This window comes from Scomber japonicus, chromosome 3, assembly GCF_027409825.1.
Source record: "Scomber japonicus isolate fScoJap1 chromosome 3, fScoJap1.pri, whole genome shotgun sequence".
NCBI lineage: Eukaryota > Metazoa > Chordata > Actinopteri > Scombriformes > Scombridae > Scomber > Scomber japonicus.
The window spans coordinates 7,440,112-7,467,685 of NC_070580.1; the positions used below are offsets into that span (position 1 = coordinate 7,440,112).

Below are 27,574 nucleotides of genomic sequence, written 5' to 3' on the forward strand. Positions count from 1 at the left end.
GGCAGACCCCTTTGTGTGTGTGTTTACATTATGAATGCATGCGGGTCTCTGTTTATTTACTCTTGTTTGCATGAAGCCCACTAGTATTTGACAGACTATGACATGCAGGAGGAGGAGGAGGAGGCCAAAGATCAGCATCGAATCAAATGAGCACGAAAGATTTTTCACAATAAGAAATGGGAACCAATCCTATTAAATCTGATCTGGAGTCTGTTTTGATATATTTGTGGTTTGTAGTTGCATTGTAGCAGCTGTAGATGATTACAGGTGTTATTTTTTTAGGGAGTGATGTTTGTTGGATATGTGTGTATTCTGTGTGATACCCATCACCTGCCAGTGCAACGGGCCTACAGAAAAGACAAGAAGGAGCTGACATCATCATCCTCCTCTATCATCCTAAATGTGTGTGTGTGTGTGTGTGTGTGTGTGTGTGTGTGTGTGTGAGTGAGTGGAGCAGCATCAGGGCATTGCAGGGGGGCAAAAATAAACTGACTCAACAGCAACTGAACTTCAGCGCAGCACAGCCATGTACACTACTCTGGAAGCAGATCGCAAAAAAAAGTGTCTGCGACGCGTTCCTCTTTGTCGTCGGAGTCTGTCCTAGTCCGACAGACTCTCCCTTTTTGACATCCAGCACTCCAAACGAGTCCCTGAAGCAGCAGCAGCAGCAAGGACAGAGGGCGAAAAAAACCCTCCTCTTGACCCCGACCCAACCCCTTTAACCCCACCCGCCCATCAGCCCAACCCAATGGGTCCAGTTTGTCCCTTTTATTATCTCTGCTCGTCTGTCCCCGCCTTCTAGGTCCAACCCCCCTCCGTCAATCTCCTCAGTCTCAACAAATAAGTTAAACATTACAAAAATAAGAAGCATCAATGACAAACCAAATATGAGAGTGAGGGAGGGAGACAGAAAGTGAAAGATGCTCTCTACTTGACAAGAAACAAACTGCCTCTGTAGCTTTTGTAGGAAATCCCATGCATAATCTACTGATATCCATTTAAATGAGTCCGGATGACCTTTGACCTCTCAGCCACTCAGTCTGTTTCCGTTGACCAGTAGTGGGAGGGGTGGGGTGGTTTCAAGCAGGGGAAGAAAGAGCTTCACAAGTCCTCCTCGCTCCCTCTGGCCTCGGTAATTGATCAGGAGTGTGTGTGGGGGGGTGGGGCATTTGTTCTGTTCATCAGCAGTGCCCTCTGTGCCCCTCACTCCCATCACCGACAAGTGTGCATCTCCACCATTTTGCGGCACTGTTTGCACTTGACGTAGCAGCACCAGTGGAACTTACAGCTGCACCTGTCCACCACCTCCACCTCCTGCGTCTGGAAGCCGCGGCCGCAGCACATCAACTCGCAGCCGTCGATGGCCTTTGAGGTTCTGTTACACTGCCGGCCCACCGTACCCAGCATGCCCGGCGTGCGCGGGTCATAGTCGCAGAAATCCGGACTGGGCTCCAGGTAGACCAGATCTTCGTCCGTGTGAGGTTTGAACTGGGAGTTGCGAGGCACCAGGACTTTGGTGGTGCCCACCTTGCGCTGCTCCACCTCAGTGGCACCGTCGAACTTCTCCTTGATGATGTTGCCCACCTTGCGGAAGGGCGGCATGGCTTTCCAGCAGGTCTTCACCTCACATGAGCCCGACACGCCGTGACATTTGCACTCCACGCGCATGTGGGACAGGATGGCCTGCAGAGACCGCAAAGAAGCTTTAATTAGTTGACGGATCTTCAAAAAAAGGTGATGAGTATTTCTAGAATTCATAAAGACCAGCTCTCAAACTAAGGTGTGCTCCATACTGACTAGTAGAAAAACTAGAGAAAAAGTTTTTATTACTACCAGAGCTGCAGATTTGAGACTCGGAATCCAGTCAGACATGATTTGAACTTGACTGCTGTGAGACTATACAGACTTCAGAGCTGACTGCCTGAATTTCAAATGTGAAATATTAAAAGAATCAGCAGTAATATTCAAGCCTTACAAAGTCCAATATTGAATTAATCAGGCATTGAGAGGAAGTGTGCTTTTTTTAGTTACGTAAAACACAACATTAACAGATGTGAAATGAAAACATTATAATGCTGTGCTATTTTAACTGCCAACATTCACAGACTTGACTGACTTGCAACATTTGATTATAAAGGCGCTTGACTTTGACTTCCCATAAATTAAAATTCATTTTGCAGACTTGAAATGTGATTTTAACTTGTCCCAAATGCCTTGAACCTTGACCAGGATGTGCCTTGAAGACCTGGGCCTTGACTTGGACTTCTATTAAATGACTTGAACCTTGACCAGGATGTGTCTCACAGGCCTAAACCTTGACCTAGACTTCTATTTAATGACTTGAACCTTGACCAGGACATGCCTTGAAGACCTGAGACTTGACTTGGACTTCTGTTAAATGACTTGAGACCAGACATGCCATCGTTTTGAATGACTAGAGCCTTGACTTGGACTTGTCTCAAATGACATAGAACTAATAACATGAGACTTGCCTGGAATTGTATTGAGTGACTCAAGACAAGACTTGGACTTGCATTGAGTGACAAAACCTTACTTGGACTTGTCATAGTGACTTGAACCTTGACCAGGACATGCCTTGAAGGCCTGAGACTTGACTTGGACTTCTATTAAATGACTTGAGACTTGACATGCAATCATTTTGAATGACTGCAGCCTTGACTTAGACTTGGTCTCAAATGACTAAGAACTTGATTTGGACTTGACTTGAATAGCATGAGACCTGCCTTGGATTTTACTGACTGACTTGAGACATGTATTGGACTTGACTTGCACTTGTCAGAAAACTTGAAAGTTGACATAATGTTGTATGACTTTAGGGTTTAAATAACTCCACTTCTATTTACATTCTTCTCAGTGTTGCCGCTGTTGTAAACTGCCAGCTGCTTTAATCAGCACACAACAACTTATGTCCCATCATTTCTAATAAACTTAGCTGGCATCACAGTATTTGGCATGTCTACTGAAATGCATACTTTATTCACATGTAACATTTTTCCTTTCATGTTAAAAAGGCAGGGCAGCAAGTTACCTTCCTGCCGGCCTCGTTGTTGTGCAGGTTCATGAGAGCCCGACTGGACGACTGGCCTTTACTCCTTTCCCTCACATCCACAAAGGACTGAGAAAAGGCCACTCCGTAAGCAATGTTGTCACTGCAGCCTGACCACTGGAACCCTGTGACAAGACGTAGAGACAGAGACAGGTGGTGCTTATCTGTACAGCCTTCAAACACACTGCATAAACACTGCTACAATTTCCAGCCACAAGATGGCATAATTAATATGTTACCAAGGACATCTGTCTGCTGTTTTCAAGATAAAATACCTTTTGCACTTGATCAGTTGTTTTGTCTGTTTCCTTTGTGTGTGTGTGTGTGTGTGTGTGTGTGTGAGAGAGAGAGAGAGAGATAGAGAGAGAGAGAGAGAGAGAGGGAGAGAGACTTACCCTCTGGACTGACTCCATGCACATTGTGGTCACAGCCACATTTTTCCAGCTCTCCACTGCTACAGGCCCTTGTGACCGCAAACGCCACACTGGCTGCTGAGATGGCATACACAAAGGCCGCCTCACGGGTGCCTAATACACACACACACACACACACACACACACACACACACGAAGACACACAAAGACAAACACAGACACATAATCATGTTGTTTCATTATGCAACTGAAAAGCTCTTTTCAATCTCAATGCCAAAAAAAACTAATACTGATAAAGAATGTATTGAAGGCAATATTAGCATATAAGTAGTTTTTCAGTGATATCAAATATAGTATGTGTAAATGATGAAGTTGTTTTAGTATCAATCAACTTATCATATCATTGTCATTTTACTTAATGATAGGAATGGCTGCAGAGTATAATCTTACCTTGGGTGACCACTTTGCCAAACACAGGCATGGTCTCCAGTGTGGAGCAGTTCCACCGACGGTTGCGAAACTGGAACTGACACTCGTCTATAGCCAGCTGAGCACCACGGCGCACAGCATCCATCACCTCCACACTGCGCTTACATATCTGAACCTGGAGCAGAGACACACAGGAGCTACATCAGCCACATACAGCCAGGCCAGACACTGACAAAATACTCAACACTTTATTTATCCTAGAGACAAAAAACATGATTCAATTGTTTATTCAGACATTGATATGTCATTATTACATTAATTTTGGTAACATTGTGGAATTCCTGTGGACAAATGTAGACCTGCCAGAAAAGAGGGAGAACGCAGTCTTATAACAATGGCTCATTCATTTTGATTTTTACTGGTTTTCAAAGTAAAGTACTGAGATTTTATCAAATGAGGAAATTGTCAGAAGACACTAGCACATTAAAAAAATGCTGGGTGACAAAGAGGATTAAAAGAAATCTGCAACACTCTTTCCCAATATTTATTGGACATGGACATGACAAAGTTTTGACCCCAAATCAGCCTCTTCAAGGCAGAAATATATCACAGCATTCTAGGAATACATTTATATTATATTATTTTCTTCTTATGTGTATTAATTTAATGCTATACTATTACTGTAACTGTGATATTCACATGGGTAACCTTTGATTACCTCTAATAATTGAATAACTGGGAATCTTTTTCCCCAAATTGTGAATTATAGTTGTATAAGTTTTTTTCCAAAAGTTATACTTTCTGCTGAAAGAAGGAACTGTTGGTTATACTTTAAAATAAATAAGTTCCCCTTGCAAACAGGAAAACTAAGAAATTGCTTCAGATAATAACCAGGAAAGAGACTTTAGATATTTATTCATTTTTATGTATGTAAAATCCTAAAATTAATTATAAATAGAGAGTGAGACTTTTATACAGGTGCTTCTACTTGTGGGATAAAAGCTTCCACAGGTACTGGTGCAGTCTCATTGAGTTGTGTTTCTAGTTGTGTGTGTGTCTGTGTTCATCATGTTTTAGTGTGAAAAAAGTGATGCACATACATCTATGATTAGAGCTTCAGCTGTCAGAGGCATACCTGTCTCTGGATGAGGCCTCGTAACCTCTCACATGTCTCCTCATCCCTGATGCTTCCTACTGACGACAGCTTGGCCAGGTACCTGACAGAAAAAGAGAACACAAAAGGACTTCTTTAATGTGCAGCAGTACATGGTGTAGTAAAAGAATGAAGAAAATGTTTGCCATGTGTCCTGAGATAACACGAAGAGAGCCACGGAACATCAAGATGAAGAAAGATTTGAAAAGATTTGAAAGTTTTCCTTAAAACCATCACTCAGATGAAGCAGAGCTGCTGTACGGAGAGTTTGTTCCCATGACGTTGTGGGAATGTTTTGGATAAATGTCTGGTTGTGAGGACACTGAGAGGAGGGAAAGTGGTTTATCACACACACCACCTCCAGGCCAGACAGGTCAGGGAGATATACTGCATACACACACACACACACACACACACACACGCACAATCTAAGATGTGTGAGAAAAAAATGGCATTGGTCTGGAAGTCCTGACCCTCACACACACCCACCTCACCTCACTTCAGTCTCATATCTCCAGGCCCAGCTGCACCTTACAGAAATAGGCTTTCACTGAGTGAGCAGCAGCCCTGATTATGTACTGTCTACACCACTCAAAGGCTCCTTACACATCATTTGATCATGAGTCTGAAACACACTTTACCTAAAACAAAGGGATGAGAGGTAGTAGATAACTCCCCTTGTTTACTCTGTATTTACAGTTGATTTGACCTGAAAATGAACTGGAACTTTATTTACACTGATAAAGTAGAATTAATTTTACATTTATGATTTTCTACATGTAATTTAACCCATTCCACACACATTTTAACAAAGCTGGTACATTTCCTAGGCAAAGCAAAATGTCTTAAACAAAACCAATTTATGGAGTGGTTAGCTTTGCTTAACATGAATATTGGAAGCAAGGAAACAGCTAGACTGGCTCTGTCCACAGTGAAAAAAACACTTAACATCATCTCTAAATCTCACTTGTTATTGTGTTTATTTAAACCTCACTCAAAAAGATATGTCATATGAAAATTTGAGGTTTTAATTATGTGCTGGAACTATTACTTGGTAAACAACACCTGGGCCCTGACTACCAAAATGCACAGACTTTGATATTGATAATCTCATCTCACTTACAAGTAGAAAGAAAGTAAGTGTTGAAGGGACAAAGGACACATGTAATGCATGTGATTACTATGTTAATCTGAAGGAATGGAGCAGGCTCCTTCACAGGAGACACAATTTGAATATCAAAATGAATTGAATTCCAACAAAATGAACTTTTTGGTTATTACACTGTATGAGTAGACATGTTTTTTCCTTAAGGTTTTTCAAGCTTGGTTTATGAGTCTTGGATTATGAGTTCCCAAGACCACACATACCTCTGCAAAGCCCTGTATGCCCATCTCAATCAAGCCGTGGCACAGATGGAGAATTCTGCTGTCAGTGCTTTCAAGGGGTGCTCCAACAATTAAGTGGTGCATTAATGTTTGTGGACTGGCGGGACACAGAGCGACAAAAAGAGATGTAGCTAAAATGTCCAGACTTTTATTCCCTAGTATGGGTTAAACTTCAAAATCAGTGGATGGATATGATGCCTGGGTGGGCTGTTAGCGACATCTCAGTGTTCTATCTTCATGAACTTTGTATGGTAAAAGAGATAGAGGTACAAGTTGTGGTATTAAAAGTATTGATAGTAACTGTGGTGGTATAAGTGGTAGATTTACAGAAACTGGTGGTATAATTAGCATCATCCGTCCAGAGGCCTGATATGTCAAACAGCTCCTCCTTTCCATCTACCCTCTCATCTCCTCCTCTCAGCAGTCCAAATAATCTTTCCCTCTCTGCTTCTTTGATGGCCTTCTTCTTCTCTCTCTCCATCCGGACAGTGTCAGTATTTTAGCACTCATCGCTTTGATAACCCCGCTCTCTGCCACTCCACAACATCTCAGCCACATCCGCTCACATCCACCCTCTCATATGGTTGATTCCATTTCCCTAAGTAGCACCACCATCTTTCGTCAAAGCATCTGCAAAGTGTTCCTGTCATGAAGCCCCAACATGTTGTTTATAGCTGCGCTAAACATTTCGTGCGATGTGAAAACTTGTACCACACGCTTCTGGAGTTCGCCTCATCTCTACGAAGCATTTAGAACAGCAGCTCATTGCAAACAACCTACCACACCAACTACCTGGCACCAAAAAGCAGATCAAATTAGCTAGCTGGTGAACATAGCGACAGGACCAGTGAACTTGAAATTGAAATGTCAATTACACCGTAATACGTAAAGTTTGCTAACGTTATCCATGAGAAGCTACAGGTCATACCAAGTGAGTACAGTGCTAACCTCTACGAAGCATTTAGACAACCTAATCTCACAGAAATATATGAAATGACCATGACCACTACCCAGCACCAAACAGCAGACGAAGTTAGAGACCAGCTGATCAACATGGAGGAGCATTTAACTTTTAGTATTTAGCTAAGTGAATATTCATGTCCATAATACCCTCCCAAAAAACAAATGCTAGTGATGCTAGCACTAGCAATTCACATAGTAGTACATGTAGAAGTAAATGTCATAAAGTTGATGAATTGACTCAAAATATAGTAGTTTATTTATAGGTAAAGTTTGCTAACGTTATCCATTAGAAGCTACAGGTCGTAGCGGGTAATGCCGTATAGCAGCAAGCATTACATTGAAGCATTGAATTGAAGGAGGGTGTTTTGTTGTGTATGAGTTCAACTTCTCATTTGTAAGAGAAGGAATGTAATATGTCGTTTTTCAAATGTTCCATGGTTTCTTATTAATAAACTAGGAAGTAATGAAATACTTGGGCCATGAAGTTCTGTGAGACTAATTTTCACCATGAAGGAAACTGGTATGAAACTGTCTGTCCACCAAATGTGGAAAGACAGAGTGGCGAGAATAAGACCTGATGATTAAATAGTAATTATCAAAACTGTACACATTGAATTGCTAGTGCTGCTTGGACTCCTGGATCCTGTCTGTCCTCGAGCTCTCTGTGAGGTTACTTCTCCTCCCTAATCTACAGGTCCCTGCTCCACCCGCAGTGGAGCGAGTCCAGCTTCCAGCTCTGCTCCTGCTTCGCTTGCTCGACTGTAGATGCGAGACTTTCATCAAATCCATGTGCGGCGTTTGATCCCTCTTTGTTGTTTGGCGTAGCCTTGGGCAGGGTGCTGTGTTTAGGTGCAGGCATCCAGCTGGGAGACCATCAAGACATGATAAAAAACAAGCCGTGGTAAATATGCAAGACGACAACAGAAACCCTGCTCCTCTGATGGGCAGCGCACCCCCCCCTCCCCACACACACACACAAAGATACAAACAGCTGGATGGCATCCCATTGGCCTGACATTCACCCTGGAAACATTTAATAAACACTGGATAAGCTGTTATTCAGGTGATTTTCTGGATATGTGATTTTGTGTGTGTGTGCATGCGTGGGATAAGCTCGGCCTTGGGTGAATGTGTGTGTGTGTGTGTGTGCATGTGTGCATGTGCGCGTTTTCAGCATATTCTTCCTTTATCTGTTCATTCTGCTTTGTATATTCTTCTCTTCCCACAGACGAGGTTAACAAAACACCTCAACAAGGAGACAGAGGAGTCAACCCATAGAAGGACAGAGTAATACACACAGACACACACACACACACACACACACACACACACACACAGCCATCATCCCACAGCTCATCTTCATTCCTCTCCCTCTCCTCTCCTCTCTCTCTGGCCTCTGGTGGTTGCGTGCTGAAATCCCAGGGGCCTAAGCCCAGTGGAGCCAGTGGTGTTGTGAAGGCTGCGATGCGTAATGCAACACAAACATGCAGCGGCCTGCGAACGCACCACAGTCCAGGTGGAATGCTCTCCATACCTCCCACCCAGAGCCCCCCAAAAGCCTCATGGGAGGCTACAAGTGAAAATAAGAGATAATTCTAAACAGAGGAGACACTAATGATGCAGGATGTTATCTGTGGACAGGAAATAAAGGCTAATGTAGAAATGAACTGCTGTCATAACGTTGAACAGGAGTTATATAAAAAGTTGTAGTTATTAGTTAATTCATTTATATGTAAAATATCTAAGCTCAAGGGTTCACTTACTAGCTTTTGGACCTTCGTTCTGAATGAAGACCATGAGATGCAGTTAAAGGCTCTGAAATCTTGTAACTGGACCTTTAAGCTTAGATTATTTTGTTACTTATACTGTTAGCAAATGTAAAGAAAATCCCTTTCCATTGTGTCAGTATACTTTTGGTTTATAATAAAGTCTATGTGATGGCATTGGGATTCCTGGATAGCAGAGGATACAGGATTTGGGTTTGGAATGTGTGTGTGTGTGTGTGTGTGTGTGTGTGTGTGTGTGTGTTTTCTTGATATGTTTTTATTTTTCATTTTGTACACTGCCTTGGCTTGTCAGGGGTTAGAAGGGTTATGGATCGGAAACTAGGGGTATGGGGGGAGAATGGTGATTTTCCACTTTGCTGTATGTGATATATGACTATAATGTCACTGCATTTTTATTTAAATTACAAACAAATGAATTTCAAAAATTGATTTAAAAAAAAGAAAATATAAAGAAAATCATGTTAAAAAGGTGTATTTCTAAATGTATCATTGGAAATTAAATTGCTACAGTTTGGTCACTATTTCTGGACATTTCTCATTTTATATCACTAAATAATCAATGATTAAAAAATAAAACTTTTGATGGTTTTCACCATTTCTACTGAGATGAACCCCTGTGACATGACATAGTTCGTCTTCCTGAGTTGTCTCCTGCATGTAAATGATGATATATCTGTAGTTTGACCCTCCAACCATATACCATCTTCTGGCTTTATCTTCATTTTCTTTGAAGCTGAATCAAAATGACCTTACATAAAGAACAAAGCAGCCGTAGCACATCACTCATTTCCTGACTGAAGCATACATGACCATTTAGATTTATATACTGAATTGACTGTCAGAAATGTTCTTCTTTTTATGAATGGATGGATGCACAGTAGAGAAGAAGAAGAAGAAAAGCAGAGGAGGGAGGGGAATACAGAAGCCGGACACATCTGGATGACAGTAAAGTGCTTTAGTGAGCTTCTCTCTCACACATGCAAAATGACACAAATGCTTGCAAACTGTAGCACACTCTCTGCACATCCATCATCTCTAATGTGTATTTATATGAAAATACCCTCGTGTTTGCCTTTCCAGCACTGAGTACACAGCAGAGGTACACAGTGACAGGTAAATATAGCATGGATAGGAAATGCAATGAGAAGAGCTGCGAGAAAGAATCTGAGAAATGCAGAGACAGTACACAGTGAGTGAGAGAGCAACGCTGCTGAGATTTTCATTCATTTTCTGTAGTTTACGGCTTACAAAGGACAACGACGAGAACTAAACTGAAATGAGGAGATCTGTCACTTTCACAAAACTAAAAAAAGTCTAATTTTATATTTTCATCCTGCTAGTAGAGAAACAGAGCATGAAAAGACAAGTGTGACTGTGGTGTGACCTGAGCTAACCTTCCCTGTCCCCTCTGCAGTGGATACTAACAATATGCGAGACATACCAGCACCTGTAGAGGGCACTGTTCTCTCAGTTTACATTCAGTCACCTTACTACACTAAACTACAAACTACAATACAATACAGCACTGACCTCAACCTCATACTCCTGAACACTGGTTGGCACTGCTCATGGCTTCAGATCTTGACCAGAGATGCTCTGTTTCAGTTATGCGTCTCTTTAAAATGTCCTTAAGTGTCCTTTCTATTCGTTGTATTTGCTCTGAATAAACAACTGGTTTAGTGCCTAAAATGCATACAAATGGAAATCATAAACCTGCGTATGTACTTTTTTAACATTTATAAAACGTATTTCAGTATATATTTATAAAAAATAGTAAAATACTTTTTCCAGACACCAGAAATCAGGATCATTCAGGGTCTGAAGTGGAAACTTCAACAAGAGTCTAACCTCTGTGCTGAACCTTGTTAACCTTGTGACCTCTGATCCTGTCAGTTGTCATGTCAGACAGCAAGTGTCCTTAAGCAACAAGCACACTGAATCCCGGCTTTTCCTCGCTGCAGCTGACGTCTGAATCCTGTCTCTCAGAATTATTAGTGAAATCCCTCATGTGAACAAAAGACTGAAGCCAATCGCCATGTTAGTTGTTTCAGCTTCAAAGTTAAAGTCACAAGTTTGAAAAGAATTCTACTTGCAAAAAATTATGTTCAAAAATGTAAAATTGGTTTGCACAAAAGCAGTGTACAGTGTGTTAGTAATAAAGTATATTCAAATGATCAACATGAGCCATTTAATATCATTCCCAGGCAAATAAAGAGATCCAAGTTAAACACATGTTTCAAGTTGGTCTGAATAGATCAATACACACATACAATCTACACACGTAGATTTCTGAACCTGTTCCTGACTTGGGTCTATTGTGGGTCTGATGTTGCTCCACTGTTTACTGATTACTAGAGAATTACACAGAAATAGAATGAATTACTGATTGTGACTTACAATAACTTCTGATCAATCTCAACTGTAGAGATATTTTAATGTGTGTTAATGAGTTGTTGCATTAATGCTTAATGAAGTGATCAAATACTGAAGATTAATGATGTAAAGTTTCACAATGTTGGATCATCTCTGAAATATAATGCTGAGAGCAATTTTAGGTCGATACAAAACACACGTTTTTTTTTGTTTTTTAAAGGTTTTTTGGATAGTGTAGTGCACTTTTTACTGGTACTTTTTGAACACTGAGTATTTTATGATTATTTATTGCATGTATATACATATGTTTGCTTTATTAGTACAACCTTTGTGTATTTTTAGTTTTTTCCATAGGATAGTCAGATATGTGTTTTTATGTGATGTTATGTGTGGAGGTAGCTGCTGTAAAACCAAGAAATTTATTGTGAAGGATGAATAATCTATCTATATAATATTATATATAATACATATTATAAATGTTTTAATTTAAAAAAAGCATGCTTTTCAAACTAAAATACTGGCTTTTTATCAGCTAAGAGCAGATTTCAACTTTGGAAACACACCATAAGTGGGTTAGGGTTAGGGTCTCTGTGCTATGGCATACTTTCATAAATCTACATAAAATCCTCATTGCGTGTTTGCATTTTGACCAGTTTGCAGGCAAAATACACTTTCTAGATTGGCACTAAGTAATAAAATATAAACACAGACACTGGTTCAACACCAATATCATTAAACATAATCTGGGGATCACACAATCATACAGTCTATCTGCAAACTGCAAGCCAGGGTTTTATGTTAGTGGCAGCATCCAGGAATTAATCTGCACCCTGAACACATGTTGCTGATCTATTGTTATACATGGGATAATAAAATAAGATATTACAGTAAATATATGGTGATCCAATCTGAAAAAAAGTTAATATAACTCTAAAGAAGCTTTGAATGAGAGCCTGCATTTACTCAAGTAATATGCTATCTATCATTCTTTCTTTCTCAGGAGTAAAAAAACACAGCCTCTCAAATGATGAATATCTCCCTGAGGAATAAAACTCCTCATATGAAGGAAAACATCAAAATGAAAAACAAAGCCCTGCTGATATTCAGTAGTTGGCTCAGGAATGTTAGGGTGGTGGTGGTAATAATGGGTGGGTGCGAGGGTTTTTTGTATGAAGGACTGCACGGACCTAATTTGGAGTCATAATACTGAAAATAGCCTCGCTCTCGTCGCATGTTTGCAGTGACACAGACATAAAATAAATGTAGGAGGAGGAAAGTTAAGAAGAAAAGGAGGATGTAAGCAAGGACGGTGAAGGAAAGACGAAAAAGTGATGAGAGGAGAAAGTGTAGCAGCAGAGAGGACGAATGAAAACCAAGATTCGAATGCATGATGACGGAGAATGGAGTTCAATTAACAAAGTCACAGACTCACGCTGCTATAGTATTTTGTGTGTGTGTGTGTGTGTGTATGTGTGTGTCCATGCGTATGTCTGGGTGTATTTATATGCTGCTGGCTCCACTAGAGCTCATTTCCCCCTAAAAATAACATGCTCTGCCAACACCACAACCCTCACACACACATACACACACATAAACGCAAACACACACACACAAAAACACTAACATTTTACACACATTTAGGAAAAGTGGCAATAAAAGCCATGAAATCAACCTCCTGCCTGGTGTTAGTACAGTGGCCCCAAAAGGCTAAGAATCATTTAATGTGTGTATGTGTGTATAATATGCACGCATAACAGCTTCATCCAACAATAAAAGTCTCTCAGGTGATGTAACAAACACTCCGGCGGCCATGTTGGAGGTCTGTAGCTCATGGGGAACAATAGCTGCGAACAGCTGATTGTTTCTAAATGCAGGACTTTGACCGCGGCTGATTCCTGCGTTGTGTACCTGTGACCGTCTCCGCGTTGAGGTAAAGTGAGCCGTTACAAAAGTATCACGGCACAGAAGTGGCGTAATGGTCTTTGTGCTGTCAAGTGTGGCCGTACAAAGATGATAGGCATGCATGATCGTATCAGTTTTGAGCAAGCAAGTCTCTACATCTCTGTAAAACATCATGTGTTTAGACGAGTGTGTGTCTCCAGCATTTTGAAAGAGGTCAGGGCGTAAACTCTTAAAAAAACATGACACCATTACAATAGAAGTGAAACGTTAACGAAACCATTAAAGTACACAGAACAACGCCTCTGTTTCAGTTAAGCTTTACGAGAGCCGAGGTCACTCAGTTCTAATGTGCTACCACATTACAGCCAGGTTACGCTATAAAACAACTAGTTCATTTGATGTAGTGTTCGACCACGTTGGAGGGAAAAAGTCTGTCCTAGCACTAGAAATAGTTGTGTTGTGTAGCAAATCAAAATGAGATCTCCACAGAGGAAAGTTCCAACCCATCTTACTTTATCATCTTTGCATGGCGTGAAGTAAGTGCGATTGTCGGATTGTTTGCTCAGGAAAGTTACAGAAACATTCGTACACAGCCCCTCCTCTGAATTCCGACGTCGGAAAGGTGTTGGGGGATGGGGTTCCCAAAGCTGTATGACTATCCAGCAAGCACTTCTATTGGAGTGTACTGACTCCTTTAGCTTCTGCTTACCTAGCGTTTAGTTCTTGATGTATTTTCTCACTGAGTTTCTTTCGTGACTTTCTGGTAAACCGAAACTTGGAAACAGGCTTTTCATTTCAACCTAGTACATAACTAGTATATACTAGTTGATTGTAAAAATATAAGCATCCTGTCATTTCTACCATGTTTTGGGGAAAAGAAAATCCCTTAATCCCTCAGATCTACCACTGTCAGTTTGTGTATTTGTACAGAATTACAGGGAAAGGTTCTATGTAGTAGCTGAAGGGTAACCAACAGTGTATTAACTCTTCCATCAGTTTCACATCAGTTTAAAAATTACATGATAACAGTGTGGTATTTTATGCTGATTCCAAAACAAAAAAAGGGCAATGTTAAATGATTAAACTTCATTTTTGACCACTAGGGGGTTAAAAAGACAAAAAAGACTTAGCCGGTTAGCAAAATGATCACTCTGAAGTCTCTGGACACCTCTGATGTGTCCTCTTAGCTCTTGACGTTTTTTGTCTCAAGCAACTCCTGAAAAAAAAAGATCTGATTCCTAGAACTTCATATTTCTTCATCAGCCACTTGTTTACTTCGGGTACACGCTTGTCTGAGCTTGTTTGCTGGTAACGGCGGCCAATGTTTTTACTTTTATGAGAGCAGCGAGACTCAACCATACGGCCTACTTATGGGCTAAATAACCAAAACTCGAGTTAGACGAGACACCAGTTTACTTGTTGGAAATGGGAGATTAGTATTATCATTATCATTATTATATCAATACTTATTGTATGTCTATATCGAAGATATACTGAAAATATATATTATTATTTTTTAAAAGAGTATTATATTGTATGGCCTATTCAAAGTGGAAGTAACATGAAGTGGAAAATACTCTAATATGCAGTGTTAAATGACACATGAGCAAACTGAGCAGGACCAGGAAGGTTTTACAGTAATAAACTGGCACAGATATTAAACAAGTCATTAAAAGACTGCAGGCTAATAATATGATCTCTTATCATTATTATTATCAGCTGGTAGGACAAACAAATTTCATAAAACCATAAGCTGAACAGAATGTGGTTTGCTTCCATATCTTGGCATTAACAGGGCTTTCCTACTGTGTCAGAGACTAATTTGTGGTTGTTTTATTGTCACATTCAGTTTGGATAGATAAGAAGATAAACTCGCTGGTTAAATTGGAATCTTTCATGCATAGCGGGCAGGTTTGGACACGCACCGTACACTCCTGCTTACTATTTACACAGTTAACACACATGTGTAAACTGTGTGTTGTACACACATATTTGCATGTATAAAGACGCCTCTGTGTATGAGGTTAGAATACATTTTAAGCATGATTCTCACCTCATAACTACTGAGGAGAATCTCTCACTTATATACTTTTAAAACTCTTTAAACTTTTCAAAATAAGATTGAAGATAAGATGAAATATGGTTGGTGTTACTGACTTTAAAAGGTAAAAGGACATTTGTTTATATAAAGACCAATGTCAAGCACTGTATGTTACCTTAAATATCTTTATGCTCCCAAGTCAGGGACCCTTAGTTTACAGTAATGATATTTGTATGCTTTTTAAAGACATTTTCAAAAATGTTTAGGGAAAGTCACTTCCTGCCCAGTTGAATTTGCTCAGTGGTTAGTGCATCTAACAGAATTTTGAGGTACTGGTCCTGTACTTGAGTTTTTCTATTTGATACTACTTTATACTTCCACTCCACTTCATTTCAGAGGGAAATGTTGTACTCCACTACATTTATTTGACAGCTTTAGTTACTTTTCAGGTGAAGATTTGACACAAGGGTTCGGCTTATGAAACCAGTGGTTTCCAACCTATTTGTTTTTTGACTTCTTACAAAAAGCAGTGTGTAGTCAGGCTCACATTTCAGATGTCTATGAGTTGTTAACAGCTCCACCAAATACTGATTTTTCCCTCTAAACTTCTCATATGATTCAATAAATGTTTAAATGATCCAATATTTCAGCAAAAATCAAATGTTATAAAAACTGAGAATAGATTTGTGTATCAGAACTTTGTTTTTTCTTCTTTCCTCTCCCATTAATCATCTCACCACCCCTCACATTTATCTGCTGACCCTTTGGAGGGGCCCCACCCCTAGGTTGGGAACCACTGGACTAAACTAGCTAACTGTATATAAAGTAGTGTAAACTAGCTAACTGTATATAAAGTAGTGTAAACTAGCTAACTGTATATAAAGTAGTGTAAACTAGCTAACTGTATATAAAGTAGTGTAAACTAGCTAACTGTATATAAAGTAATGTAAACTAGCTCCACCTCCAGCAGCTACAACAGTAACATGCTGCTCTAACACTGATGCTTCACTATTAATAATCTAATGATGTCATATATAATAATATATCACTACTTTTACTGTAATACTGCATACTACATCACCCATAATACTTATGTACTTTTACTTAAGTAGGATTTTCATGCAGGACTTTAACTTGTAATGGAGTATATTTACATTGCTGTATTAGTACTATTACTTAGGTAAAGGATCTGAGAACTAATTCCTGCCTGAGGTGTACATTCAGAAATGCAATCAGCTGTTCACAGCCATTGTTGCAGGGAGCACGAGCCCTCCGTCATGGCCGCCAGAGGGTGTATTATGTCTCTCTCTGCGGATCTGCCAGAACTGTCTTTCGTCTTTCAGCGGGCCCCGTGTTTCCTCGTCAGCCCGAGCTTGTCCTGTCAGTAATCTGGTCATCCAGAGCGATTCCCCCGTGGCTCCGGCGTGTGTCACGATAATTGTACACACGCTGGTGACAAGAGGGCTCGAAATAACATGCCACAGCTTCACCACTCTCATATGTGTCAGCGTGTGTGTGTCGGAGAGTGGGTTTGTGTGTGTGTGAAAGAAGTGTGAGGCGCCAGCATGTACCGCAATGCCAAGGTCTTTGCTTTCTCTGGTTACCCATCAGCTGCCATCTCTTTAGCACCTCACCATGGTTATCCAGGACATATGCATGTATGTTCACACCAACGGACACACACACTTACACAATCAGACAGACACACACACACACACACACACACACACACACAGGGACATCAATGACATGCTGTTAGAGCTTTCTATGATGTGTAACAGCTTGTATTCAGGACTTTACTAAGCTGTAACATGAACAAGAAATCATAATAATAACTGTTTTTCTGTCATATCTTTCGCATCATGTTATTGACAGTAGCACACGGCGATGTTCCTTACCCAAGCTGAAGTGTGTTTAAAAAGCAAACACTCAACTCTTTCTAGGTTTTAAAGGGGCTGCGCTTTCTTACGCAAATAAATGAGGATTATAATCCTTTTCTGCCGAGCAGATTCATGACAGTTTAACTAAACAAATACACGAAACTGAGCAAAGCCGCTCTGGTGTTTTTGTCTTTTCTTTAGACAGGTGCCAGATGTAATCCTTCTTTTGCCACAGCACTGCTGACTGAGATGAACTATTCACAAGCACTGTGGTTACCGTTTCTAAGGTCAGTATTTGAGGGTTTTTTTTTTTTTTTGAAGTAACTTTTGAAAATGTTTTGACACAAAGCAGTTTTAGTATTAGAAATATGACTTAGAAATATTTGTGATAAGGCTTTAAAAAAGAATATGGTAGAAGTAATTGAAGCTATGTTGGAGTATGTTTGTATAAACTACTGTACTAAGTAAGATGAAGTTAGAGTTATTGGTCACAACTTTTAACCATGCAAGCAGTGTGGCAGGAGGAGTAGCACTTATGGTTGGTCGGTCTACCTTTTTGGTCCGCCACTAAAGTATCTCACTACTGGATGCTTTTGGATGGACAGTCATGAAATGTTTAACTTAATATTCATGTCTTCTAGAGGATGAATCCTACTGATTTTGATCTGCCTCTGACTTTCCCTGTAGCGCCTGACCCCCCCCCCCCCCCCGCCCACCTGTCCCTCGCACCCCGCCCACCTGTCCCTTGCCCCCCAATAACACAGAATCTTATATAGGACTAAAAACAGCACTTTATCACATTAATACACCTTTCAACTCTGAACTGCTTCTAAACTGTTTTTAATATGTTTTGTTAGCACCACTAATAATTGTGTGTCTGAAATGTTTGTTTTATTTTAGATATTGATCATTTTATTACTTATTTATTACTATCTTTTTTAATCTACTGACAGGAGCTGGTGAGGAACAGTATTTCATTTCATTCTTTGTATGCAAATACTAAAATGAATCTTGAATTTTGAGCTAATTGGATTGATTATAATGACATTGGGTATACTTTCATATCGACTTCAAAATTAATTATAATCACTTCGGAGATGTCTTATCTTTTATTCTAGCGCCAACAGTTAAGTCAAAATTGGACATTTTCGGAAGTATTTTTATGTGATTTTAATGCTTTTATTACAGGCAGTATAGAGGTGACAGGAAACAAGGTAGGAGGAGGGGTGACAGTTACATTTTACAAATTCCACCAGTTTAAAATCATCTAAGAAATGAATCATACTCTTGTTTCTGGATTAATTAAGTAACGCAGCATCATAACTGCTCTCACCATCATATGACTGTGAACTCTCAATCTTGTTTTTATGTGTAAAATGTTAAAATATGAATGTCCAATTTTTTTTAAAACGCTGCCAGTAGCTACACATCACTACAGAGTAAAAAACCCTCACATTCACACCTCTACTGTAAAACTCATTTAATGTAATAAGTGACTTTAAATGAGTATAACAACTCATTTTATTCTTCTATAGTTGAAAGTAAAGCCCTAAAATGTGCTACTACATTCCTAAATTCTTCTTCTCTAACATTGTGTTCAGCTATGTGTGTGTGTGCATGCGTTTATGTGTGTGTGTGTGCGTGTTTGTGTGTATGTCTTTGTGAGTTGGAGCGTCTGTGGTGCGCTGTATGTGGTTACCATTCCTCTGCAGTCACTGTGTTAATTACTAAGCGTGTGCCACTGTGGAGGGAGATGCCAACTTACATCACAAAATTACACACACACACACACACACACAGAAACACACAGAAACACACACACATGCACACACACACACATATGCACAAGAGGACCTGGAGCAGTGTGCAGGTGCAGCAGAAAATCAGGAAAGAGGAGGAAGAGGAAGAGGAGGAGGAGGAGGAGGGTGATGACAGACAAACTAATGAAAAGTAACATTCAGGTCCCTATTGGACGCACTAAACATGACTCAGCACCACAGAGATTTGGAAGCAGTTTAGCTGGTCTGAATCAGAGCAGAGTTGAAGAAATATTATATATTTCATAGTTTTTTAACAGATATAAAGTTAATATCTGTCATTGATTAATCTGCAGATTAGTCAATAATAGTCACCATCACCAAAAGCTCAAACTGAGATATTCACATCGCTCCATTTGTCCAACAGTCCAAAACTCAAAGGTGTTGAGTTAACGCTCATAATACACAAAGAAAAACAACACAATTTGGATTTTCTTTGCTTAATAAATCATGACTAATCAATCAGAATAGTTGATAATTCATTTCTGTTAATCAGCTAGTGTCAGATCATGAACAAAGTGGCTGCTGAGAGACAGTGACAGATGTGTTTAGCAGGTGTTTTTGAGGATTTGTGTTTAGAAATATGACTCTGAAGCCTCCAAACTCAATTATATATATTAAATATTTCAAGCTCTGGGTTTTATTGTTGTGTTGTTATAAAATGAGGAGTGCAAAGTTAGTGAGAAATGAACAAAATCCTAATTAAATTGCAAGATGCTTAAAAAAAACTCTAATAACTGGTAGACTTGACTTAAAGGAGCAATCCACTCATTTAAAGGTCAGACGCTCAGCCTGTAAAAAAACTGCTGCGTAATGTTTACTGCTGATGACATCATCATTGTGATGTCATCAGGGTTATCTCGCCTTGTATTTGAAGGGGACATGTATATAAAACGGAGGCTACGTAACAAACTGGAGGCGTGGAGTTAGAAAGATGTAGGTATTTACCGTAAGGGGAGGAACTAAGGGAACAATGCTAGGAAGTGACATTATGGGAAATGTAGGAAACAACATATTTGGAGTTTGACCAAGACTAAAAGTACTTTTATATTAAAATCTCTGTCTTTTGTCTCCCACAACTATAGACTAATACTAATACTAATAACTACTGTTTTATTATTATGTGATGCAATCAGGCATTTAAAAAAACAAAGCCATAGCCATGCAGTGAGACTTTTTCTGCCTCATTACTTTGAAGTATTTGATTTAACGAAAGCCAAAAACTGATAAGACATAACATAATAAATAAATGACATTGCAGGAAATAGCAGTGAGTGAAGGCTTCAGGTCAGGAGGTTAACATCTGTCCTTGTCTCTCCTCTCAACACTAAACGGTCAGAATGTGCCATTATGAAGAGATATTACTGTAATCTATAATATATACTGACACCTTACCCACCTATCAAACACACCAAATCATTAACATATGAGGATCATGTGCTTTTAGTGTAGCAAACTGCTCTGTTATACATAATCTGAGCTTCTACCACCACCTGCCTGCTCCTTCACTTCCTCTCCATCCTCCATCCTCTGACCCCTGAGTGTACCTGCAAACTGAACCTCCAAGGGTTTTTTTTTTCTTTTTTCTGCTGAGGTGTGGAAGCCTCAGATACAGTCCCGTATACAGCCCCAACAACAGCTAGTGTAATCCCGCTGAGCAGACTGGCAGCTCCTTTACGAGCCTGCCTGTACATGTCTGCTCTGTGCTCGCTGTCACCACGCCTTCAGCCCCAAACAGCGCAATTACCCTGCACTCAGTGACAGAGTTCAAGGCAGGCAGGCAGTGCTGTTTGGTAAAGCTTTTCATTTGACATGTTGGGATTTATGTCATCCAATGAAATCACAGTTACAGCTGCTCTAACCTGATGTAAACACACAATACAAGCCTGTAATCCTATGAGAGATCTTAAAGGAGGAATATAAGTATAGTAATATAAGTATGAAAGTAAGCTATAAATGCATTCTAAGAACATAGCAGTGACTGATCAGTGAGGTATTGCGTCATGTTATAATGCCAGGTAGAGATCATCACCTTAAAGCTGAATCACAGGGAGAGAAGTGGAAGGGTGCTTCCCTTAATGATCGGCACCCGCTCGTAAATTTGAAGCTGAGAAGAAGGGAATGAATGGCAGCAGAAAATGGGAGCATGAGCCTGCGGAGGAATGCAGAAACCCACCTAACCACCTCCCACAGGCTGCCGGGAGAGCAGGCACACACACGCGACCCGACCGACCGGCCCCAGGAAGAGGTGGCACAAGGCAGCAACAACTACAGTGTAGGAGAGAGTGTGTGTATGTGTGTGTGTGTGTGTGTGTGTGTGTGTTATCCTCGATTGGGGATTTAAGAGAGCTCTCTTAAATTGTCTGATGGCTTGTTCACCTCTCTACCCCCCACCAAAATTAAATACATAAATGAGTAATAGAGCAGCGGGTTGACATTTGTTTTTACAGCTTGATGAACTTTTCATTATTCCATATCTCTACATTTAAGATTTTTTGAGTGAAACATATAATTTAGCTGATAGTACTCTTATTCTACTTTATATTTGAAGCATTTTAAAGCATCATTGTAACACTCCTAAGCTGCTCACTGACTATTTCATAGCAGAATTTCCTTTCTGAGCTGTTCCACACCTGCCTCATATTAAATGCATCACTGTCTGTCTTTCTATTGAGCTCTAATATCGCCCGTTGCTGATAACTAACAGATGAATTTATCTATTCGAAAAGGTTTTTAAGGGTGAAGATGAGAAGTTTAATTGGTTCACTTTTCAGAGGAAGGGGTCAACAATTCCTTGAAGGGTATCCAAGGTGAATAACAGCTCAGTTTCTTGCAATTTAAAAGGCAATTTGCACCTCATTTTATAACAGATTGCCTAAAAAAAAATCTTAATTTGCTTTAATCTGCTAAATACTTTCTAGAATATTAAGATATAAGGTGAATAAGAGCAGGATTCCCCTCTAAATGAAATCCCATCTGACAATAAGCTTCCAAATTTTTTTTCTTTAAGCTGTAAATGGATATTACTGATACGTTTCCACCTGCTATCAAATATATATAAAACTTTGCACGTGCAAAATGTTTTGGCATTTTCAATAAAGGAGATAAAGTTTCACCTTTACGCAAATCTGCGCCTTTCCCGAGAGGAACATGTGCGTTTTCACTTGTGTAAGGGTCTTTGCGAGGGGGATGCAGCGGGTGTTAGTAAGTTATTAAGTCTGGGAAGAGGGAGCGAGAGAAAGTGTGTGTTTGTGAAAGTGTGTGTGTGTGGTTAATAATTAACCTGAGCTGGCCACTGAGCTGGAGAGGAAAGAGGACACGAGGAAGATGAGCAAGATGAGCGAGAATAAGAAGGACAGGTGAATGACAGGAGTGGAGATGAAAGAGAAAAAAAGGTTGAGATGTGTGTTTCATGATCCACTTGTCTAAAAAAAAAATTAAAAATGAGGACCAGGGTTAGAAATGTAGAGTCCAACTTACAGCCAGTTACTTGCGTTGGCCGAGAGGAGCGCGCAGCAGAGCATCAGGACGCACCGCAAAACATATTCCTCGGTCATCTCGAGAGAGGAAGGGAGGAGAGGTCTGTGAGAGATGAAATAATCCCGAGGTGGTCAGCGGGGTCGGCGGTGGGAAAAGAAGCAGCGGCGGGCTCCGGTGAAGGCTGTTAATCCATCGTCCCCTCCGCATCCAGTGGCTCATCCACCGGGCTTCTCCCGTCCCCTCCCTCTGCCACTCCGCGCTCAGAAGGGACGGGGAGAGAGGAGGGTTAGGGAAGAGAGGGATGCTAAAAATATACGGTCAAAAAACTCTGAATCGGACCCTTCTTCTTAATCAACTTTGTTTGCTTTCCTTCTCAGCTGCGCGTTAACGCCAACCGGGGAGAGCGCGCTGAGAAGCAGTCAAATAAAAGCCCCAAATTTACGAGCTCTCAGGCTGTTCTTCCTCCTCTCCGGAAGGTTTATCACCCCGCTGCCGGGTCCCACTCTCACACAAACGGGGGGATCTCCTGTCAGCGCTGCCGCAGAGCTCCCCCAACTCTCCCCGAAGACATGCGCGCACACACACAGACACACACACAGATACACACACGCTCTCTCTCTCTCTCTCTCTCTCTCTCTGAGCGTAAAATACGCACGGCACCTCCTCACACACCACCGTCTCTCGGTGCGACTGGCAGAGGGGAGAGTGTGTGTGCTGACTTTAGTTGAGGGGCGGTGCGAGGATATAGAGGTATGGCAGAGAGATGGGAGTTTTTTTGGGGATGAAGGAGGCGGGTTTAGTGCGCTGCTAAGGTAGTGTGTGTGTGTGTGTATGTGTGTGTGTGTGTGTGTGTGTAGACGGGACTATGTGTGTGTTTTAGAGGTCTCCCGGGAGGATGCAATAGCACAGCCATTCACTAATGCCCTCCCCAGCCACCCTCCACTCCTCTCCAACACACACATAAACACGCTCTCTTTCACTCACACACACACACACACACACACACACACACACACGAGCGCGCACTTCTTGGCAGCACCTCACTCTCCCTGTCACACACTCAACCAAATATTCTGCGGTCAACAGGCTATTTAAAGCTTGGCTGCAAAATGTCTGAATTTGAAACCAGCAAATCCCAATAATATGACAAATGTCAGCTACACACTATTGATTGATGAAAACGTTGTAGGAGGATAATAAGGCCACGCTGGCCTCGTGTAATACCACCAAGGACTCAATATCCTGGCGAGGAAGAAGAGCGAGGAGTCGAGACTGCAAGATGATATTCAGTAATTATTCACCTAACAAAGAAATGTATTAAAAATCTGTGAGAAAAAAAATCATATTTATTGTGGAAGAATCAATGAATCAATCAAACAGTGCTGTCTCCGTGCGTCCATCACCACATGTGACTTTGCTCAAACCCGCAGGACTTTATTTTGAAACCACCGAGGTTCCCCAAACCAAACGTGTCAGAGTGAATTATGGTGAAATGTGTAGAAAAAAAGATGCACAAACGTGTAGAAGCTTTTTCAGATGTGGCAGCCATTAGAAACATGGGAGTGGGATTATAGGATTAAATATAAGTAACAGTAGAGTGAATATAATGATCAAATAAGCAGATACAGGATGAGACATTGTTATAGTGTGGAAGTTATTTAGTTATTAAGTTATAAAGGGAAACTGAAGAATATTAAGCCTTGACTCATAATTACTCTCTACATTAATTCACATTCATAAATTCCCCATCAGTCATTAATACATGTTTGATTCATCTTTAATGAAGATGTAAGAGAGTGAACAGAGTGACAGACTGACAATCACTATATTATGATCCAGGAGAACATTTTATACAATATGATCATTAAAAATGTTTTTTTTTTTTTTTTTTTTTTAAATAAACACAGGTCAACTTTTGACATTTGCATATATAAAATGTTTATCAGCAGCACAAAAATAAGAATGATGTATCATTGTATTTCCTTTCTTGTAAACTGAGGGTCACATTAGGAAACATCCACCTATAGAAATGTGTATATGGTGTTTTTACTGCTCTCAAATGTAAATGTCAAATTAGACCTTGAACAGCATGTAAGGGTTAACATTATTTCAATCAGAGTGAAGGAAATGTTTGTGGTCATGATGATTGACATATAGAATTTAATACATATACCCAGTGGTACATTACACTACGTTCATATATATATACATATATGTACTTTATAAGATGAAATGAGTCCAAATGAATGGATTGGTTTAGCATTACATATATATTTCCTAATAATTTGGATGATGGATGCACAAATAGTAGAAAAAACAAATAAGAAAAAGTTTTTAAACTGAAGGAAAAAAAAACCAGAATGAGAAGAAACCCCACAAAAGCAGACACACTAACCTGCTGATAGGTGAGTACAGTGATGAAGCCAAACTGTGTTTAAACCCACAAAACCTTCATGGATTCTAAGGTTTCACAAGGTGACAACTAAATTAAGCTGAATTAGAGTGAAAACGTGTTTGAAATGATGCACAAAACATTTAGAATCAATCAGTTTGATGAAATCGTGCAGCCATAAAAAATGGATTTGATTATTTCATCCATGTAGCTTCTTAAATAGATCTGAGCTCATACACAATATCACCTCCAGGTTTAGAGATCATTAACAGAGCAATAAAAGGACGGTGAACATGTATGTTAATATGGGTCATCCAGACATACACACACACACACACACACACACACACACACACACACACACACACACACACAGATGAGGAGAAACCAAGTAAAGAAAAAAAGCACAGACTGGAGACTTCAGCTTCCTTTCACACATGGGCCTAGTCTTAAACGTGTGTGTGTGTGTGTGTGTGTGTGTGTGTGTTCATGTGTGTGTGTTCATGTGTGGGTGGTGGTGGTAGTGGCGGTGGTGGTTGAGGTTTGGGTTATGTGTGTGTGTATGTGTGTGCGTGTGTGTGTGTGTCGTCTAATCTCATTTCACTTATTGGGTTTTAGGGAGCTAAGAATACACCCTGCTGGGACGAGACGCTGCAGCCGCGCCACCAGCTGTGTGCAGTGTGGCTCCTGGCTGCCAGACACACACACACACACACACACACACACACACTCACACACACACACACACACACACACACACAAAGACATGCACACACTGGAGCGTTAAGTAAGACAAGTCTAGCTGATTTTGCATACTTAAAGATAAGATAAATGAGTATTGATCCCTGTGGAGAGAGTTAAACGCAGTAGCCAAACCAAATGAATTCAGAAGTGGGAGGGGTGTGAGGGTGTGGGGAGGGAGGGGGGGGCCAAAAAACAGATTTTTCTACCAAGCTTTTTTAAAAAAAACAGTAACTGACAAGAGCCTCTAAAGTTTTCTTCTCATCTGAGCGGAAAGTCTGTAGGTTCTTCAGAGAGAGAAAGCCGCAGAGTCAGAACTCCTGGACAGCTGAGCGGGAGCTGGTGTGGGAACCTGCTGACCTACATTCTGGGCCCACACACTTTTCTTCCAAAAAAACTTCTGCTCCCACTGAACCCGTTCCTGCTCCACACAATGAGACAGATGGCACCTGCACCGAGCTCAGGAGGGAACGGTGTTAAACTCATCGCCGCGTTTAGCAACCGAGAGGCTGTGAGGATTCTCCATCTGACGGGGAAATGAGATGAGTTTTTTTTTTGGGGGGGGGGGGGGGGGCATCCTCAGTGTGAATTCAGATGTTTTGTTTTTTTGTTTGTCTTCATCTCCAGAGGTCACCTGCACCGGCTCTGCTGCTGATTGACCAACAGAGGGAGGAAGTGAGTAAAGCAGCCTGTCAATGATCAGCAGGGAAATCAACACTTCTTCTGCTTCTCTTTCATAACTGAACTATATAATGACACTATCTAACACATGAAGGAGCCATACTCAAAGCTGCAGCGCTCTACTAACGTTCTGTCAATGATTAAATAAAAGTCAAAACTTGAATATTTAAAGCTGTCGGCTGCAATAAGTCAGTCAATATTCAAAAAAGGAAAAAAAAAAAAAAAAATCCTCCTGAGGCGAGTGGCACACGCTGCCAAAGAGCTGAAACGACACTATTTGAAGAAGTCCAACATAAATACAGCTGCAACAGAGACACTTGTGAGACCTGCGATGTCAAAAGCACAACTAAATGGTCTGTTAATGGATACAACATGCACACAACATAAAAACAGCAGCAGCCAAATCAAAGTGAAATGAAGTGGAGAGAGAGAAAGAGAGAGAGAGAGAGAGAGAGAGAGAGTGAGAGAGAGATAGAGAGAGAGAGAGAGAGAGAGAGCACACACACTGAGGAAAGCTTTTTTTATTTTGCAAATGAGACGTTTGCTTGAATGAAGTAAAAGTCAGCGTTTATTATTAATAACTGTGGAAGTAGTTTAAAATGTACTTAAAGAATCAAAAGTTAAAGTATTTATGCAGCAGAGTTCAATATTGAATTATTATCATCTATTATATGTGATGATATGTTATCAGGTAATTATTAATTATGAATTAAGTCAAAATGGCAGTGTTTGACTATCTGTACTCGTGTGAAGCACTTTGGATCAACTTTGTTGTGTTTAAAGTTTGATATAAATAAAGTTGAAGTTGAATACACTGGAATTAAAAGTACAATATTAAAATATTTCTCTAAGTTAAAAGTGGCAGAAAATGCAAATACTCCAGAAAAGTGCTGTAAGTAAAACAAAATTACAAACTGACAGTATTTGACTTTCTGTATTATAGTATCATAAGTCTCCTTTATTCATAAGCCATCATGAAAATGAATTCATTGCTATTTTCTAATGTAATTAGGTGAGAATGGAAACACTTCATGAAGAATTCATGAAATTCAAGCAAAATAAGACTGAAAGATAAAACTGAAACAAGACACATTAAGAGTAAAATAAA

At 40.2% G+C, this 27,574-nt stretch overlaps 1 protein-coding gene across 1 annotated transcript; it reads right to left on the bottom strand.

The window, feature by feature from the left end:
• Positions 1–1,212: 1,212 nt before the first annotated feature.
• On the bottom strand, positions 1,213–22,729 carry wnt4 (wingless-type MMTV integration site family, member 4). The gene is made up of 6 exons (XM_053316762.1): positions 22,653–22,729; positions 5,006–5,087; positions 3,892–4,045; positions 3,463–3,594; positions 3,050–3,192; positions 1,213–1,683 (listed from the first exon to the last, which is right to left on the bottom strand). Exons 1-6 carry the CDS (start codon positions 22,727–22,729, stop codon positions 1,213–1,215), a joined length of 1,059 nt encoding a protein of 352 aa, XP_053172737.1.
• Positions 22,730–27,574: the final 4,845 nt, after the last annotated feature.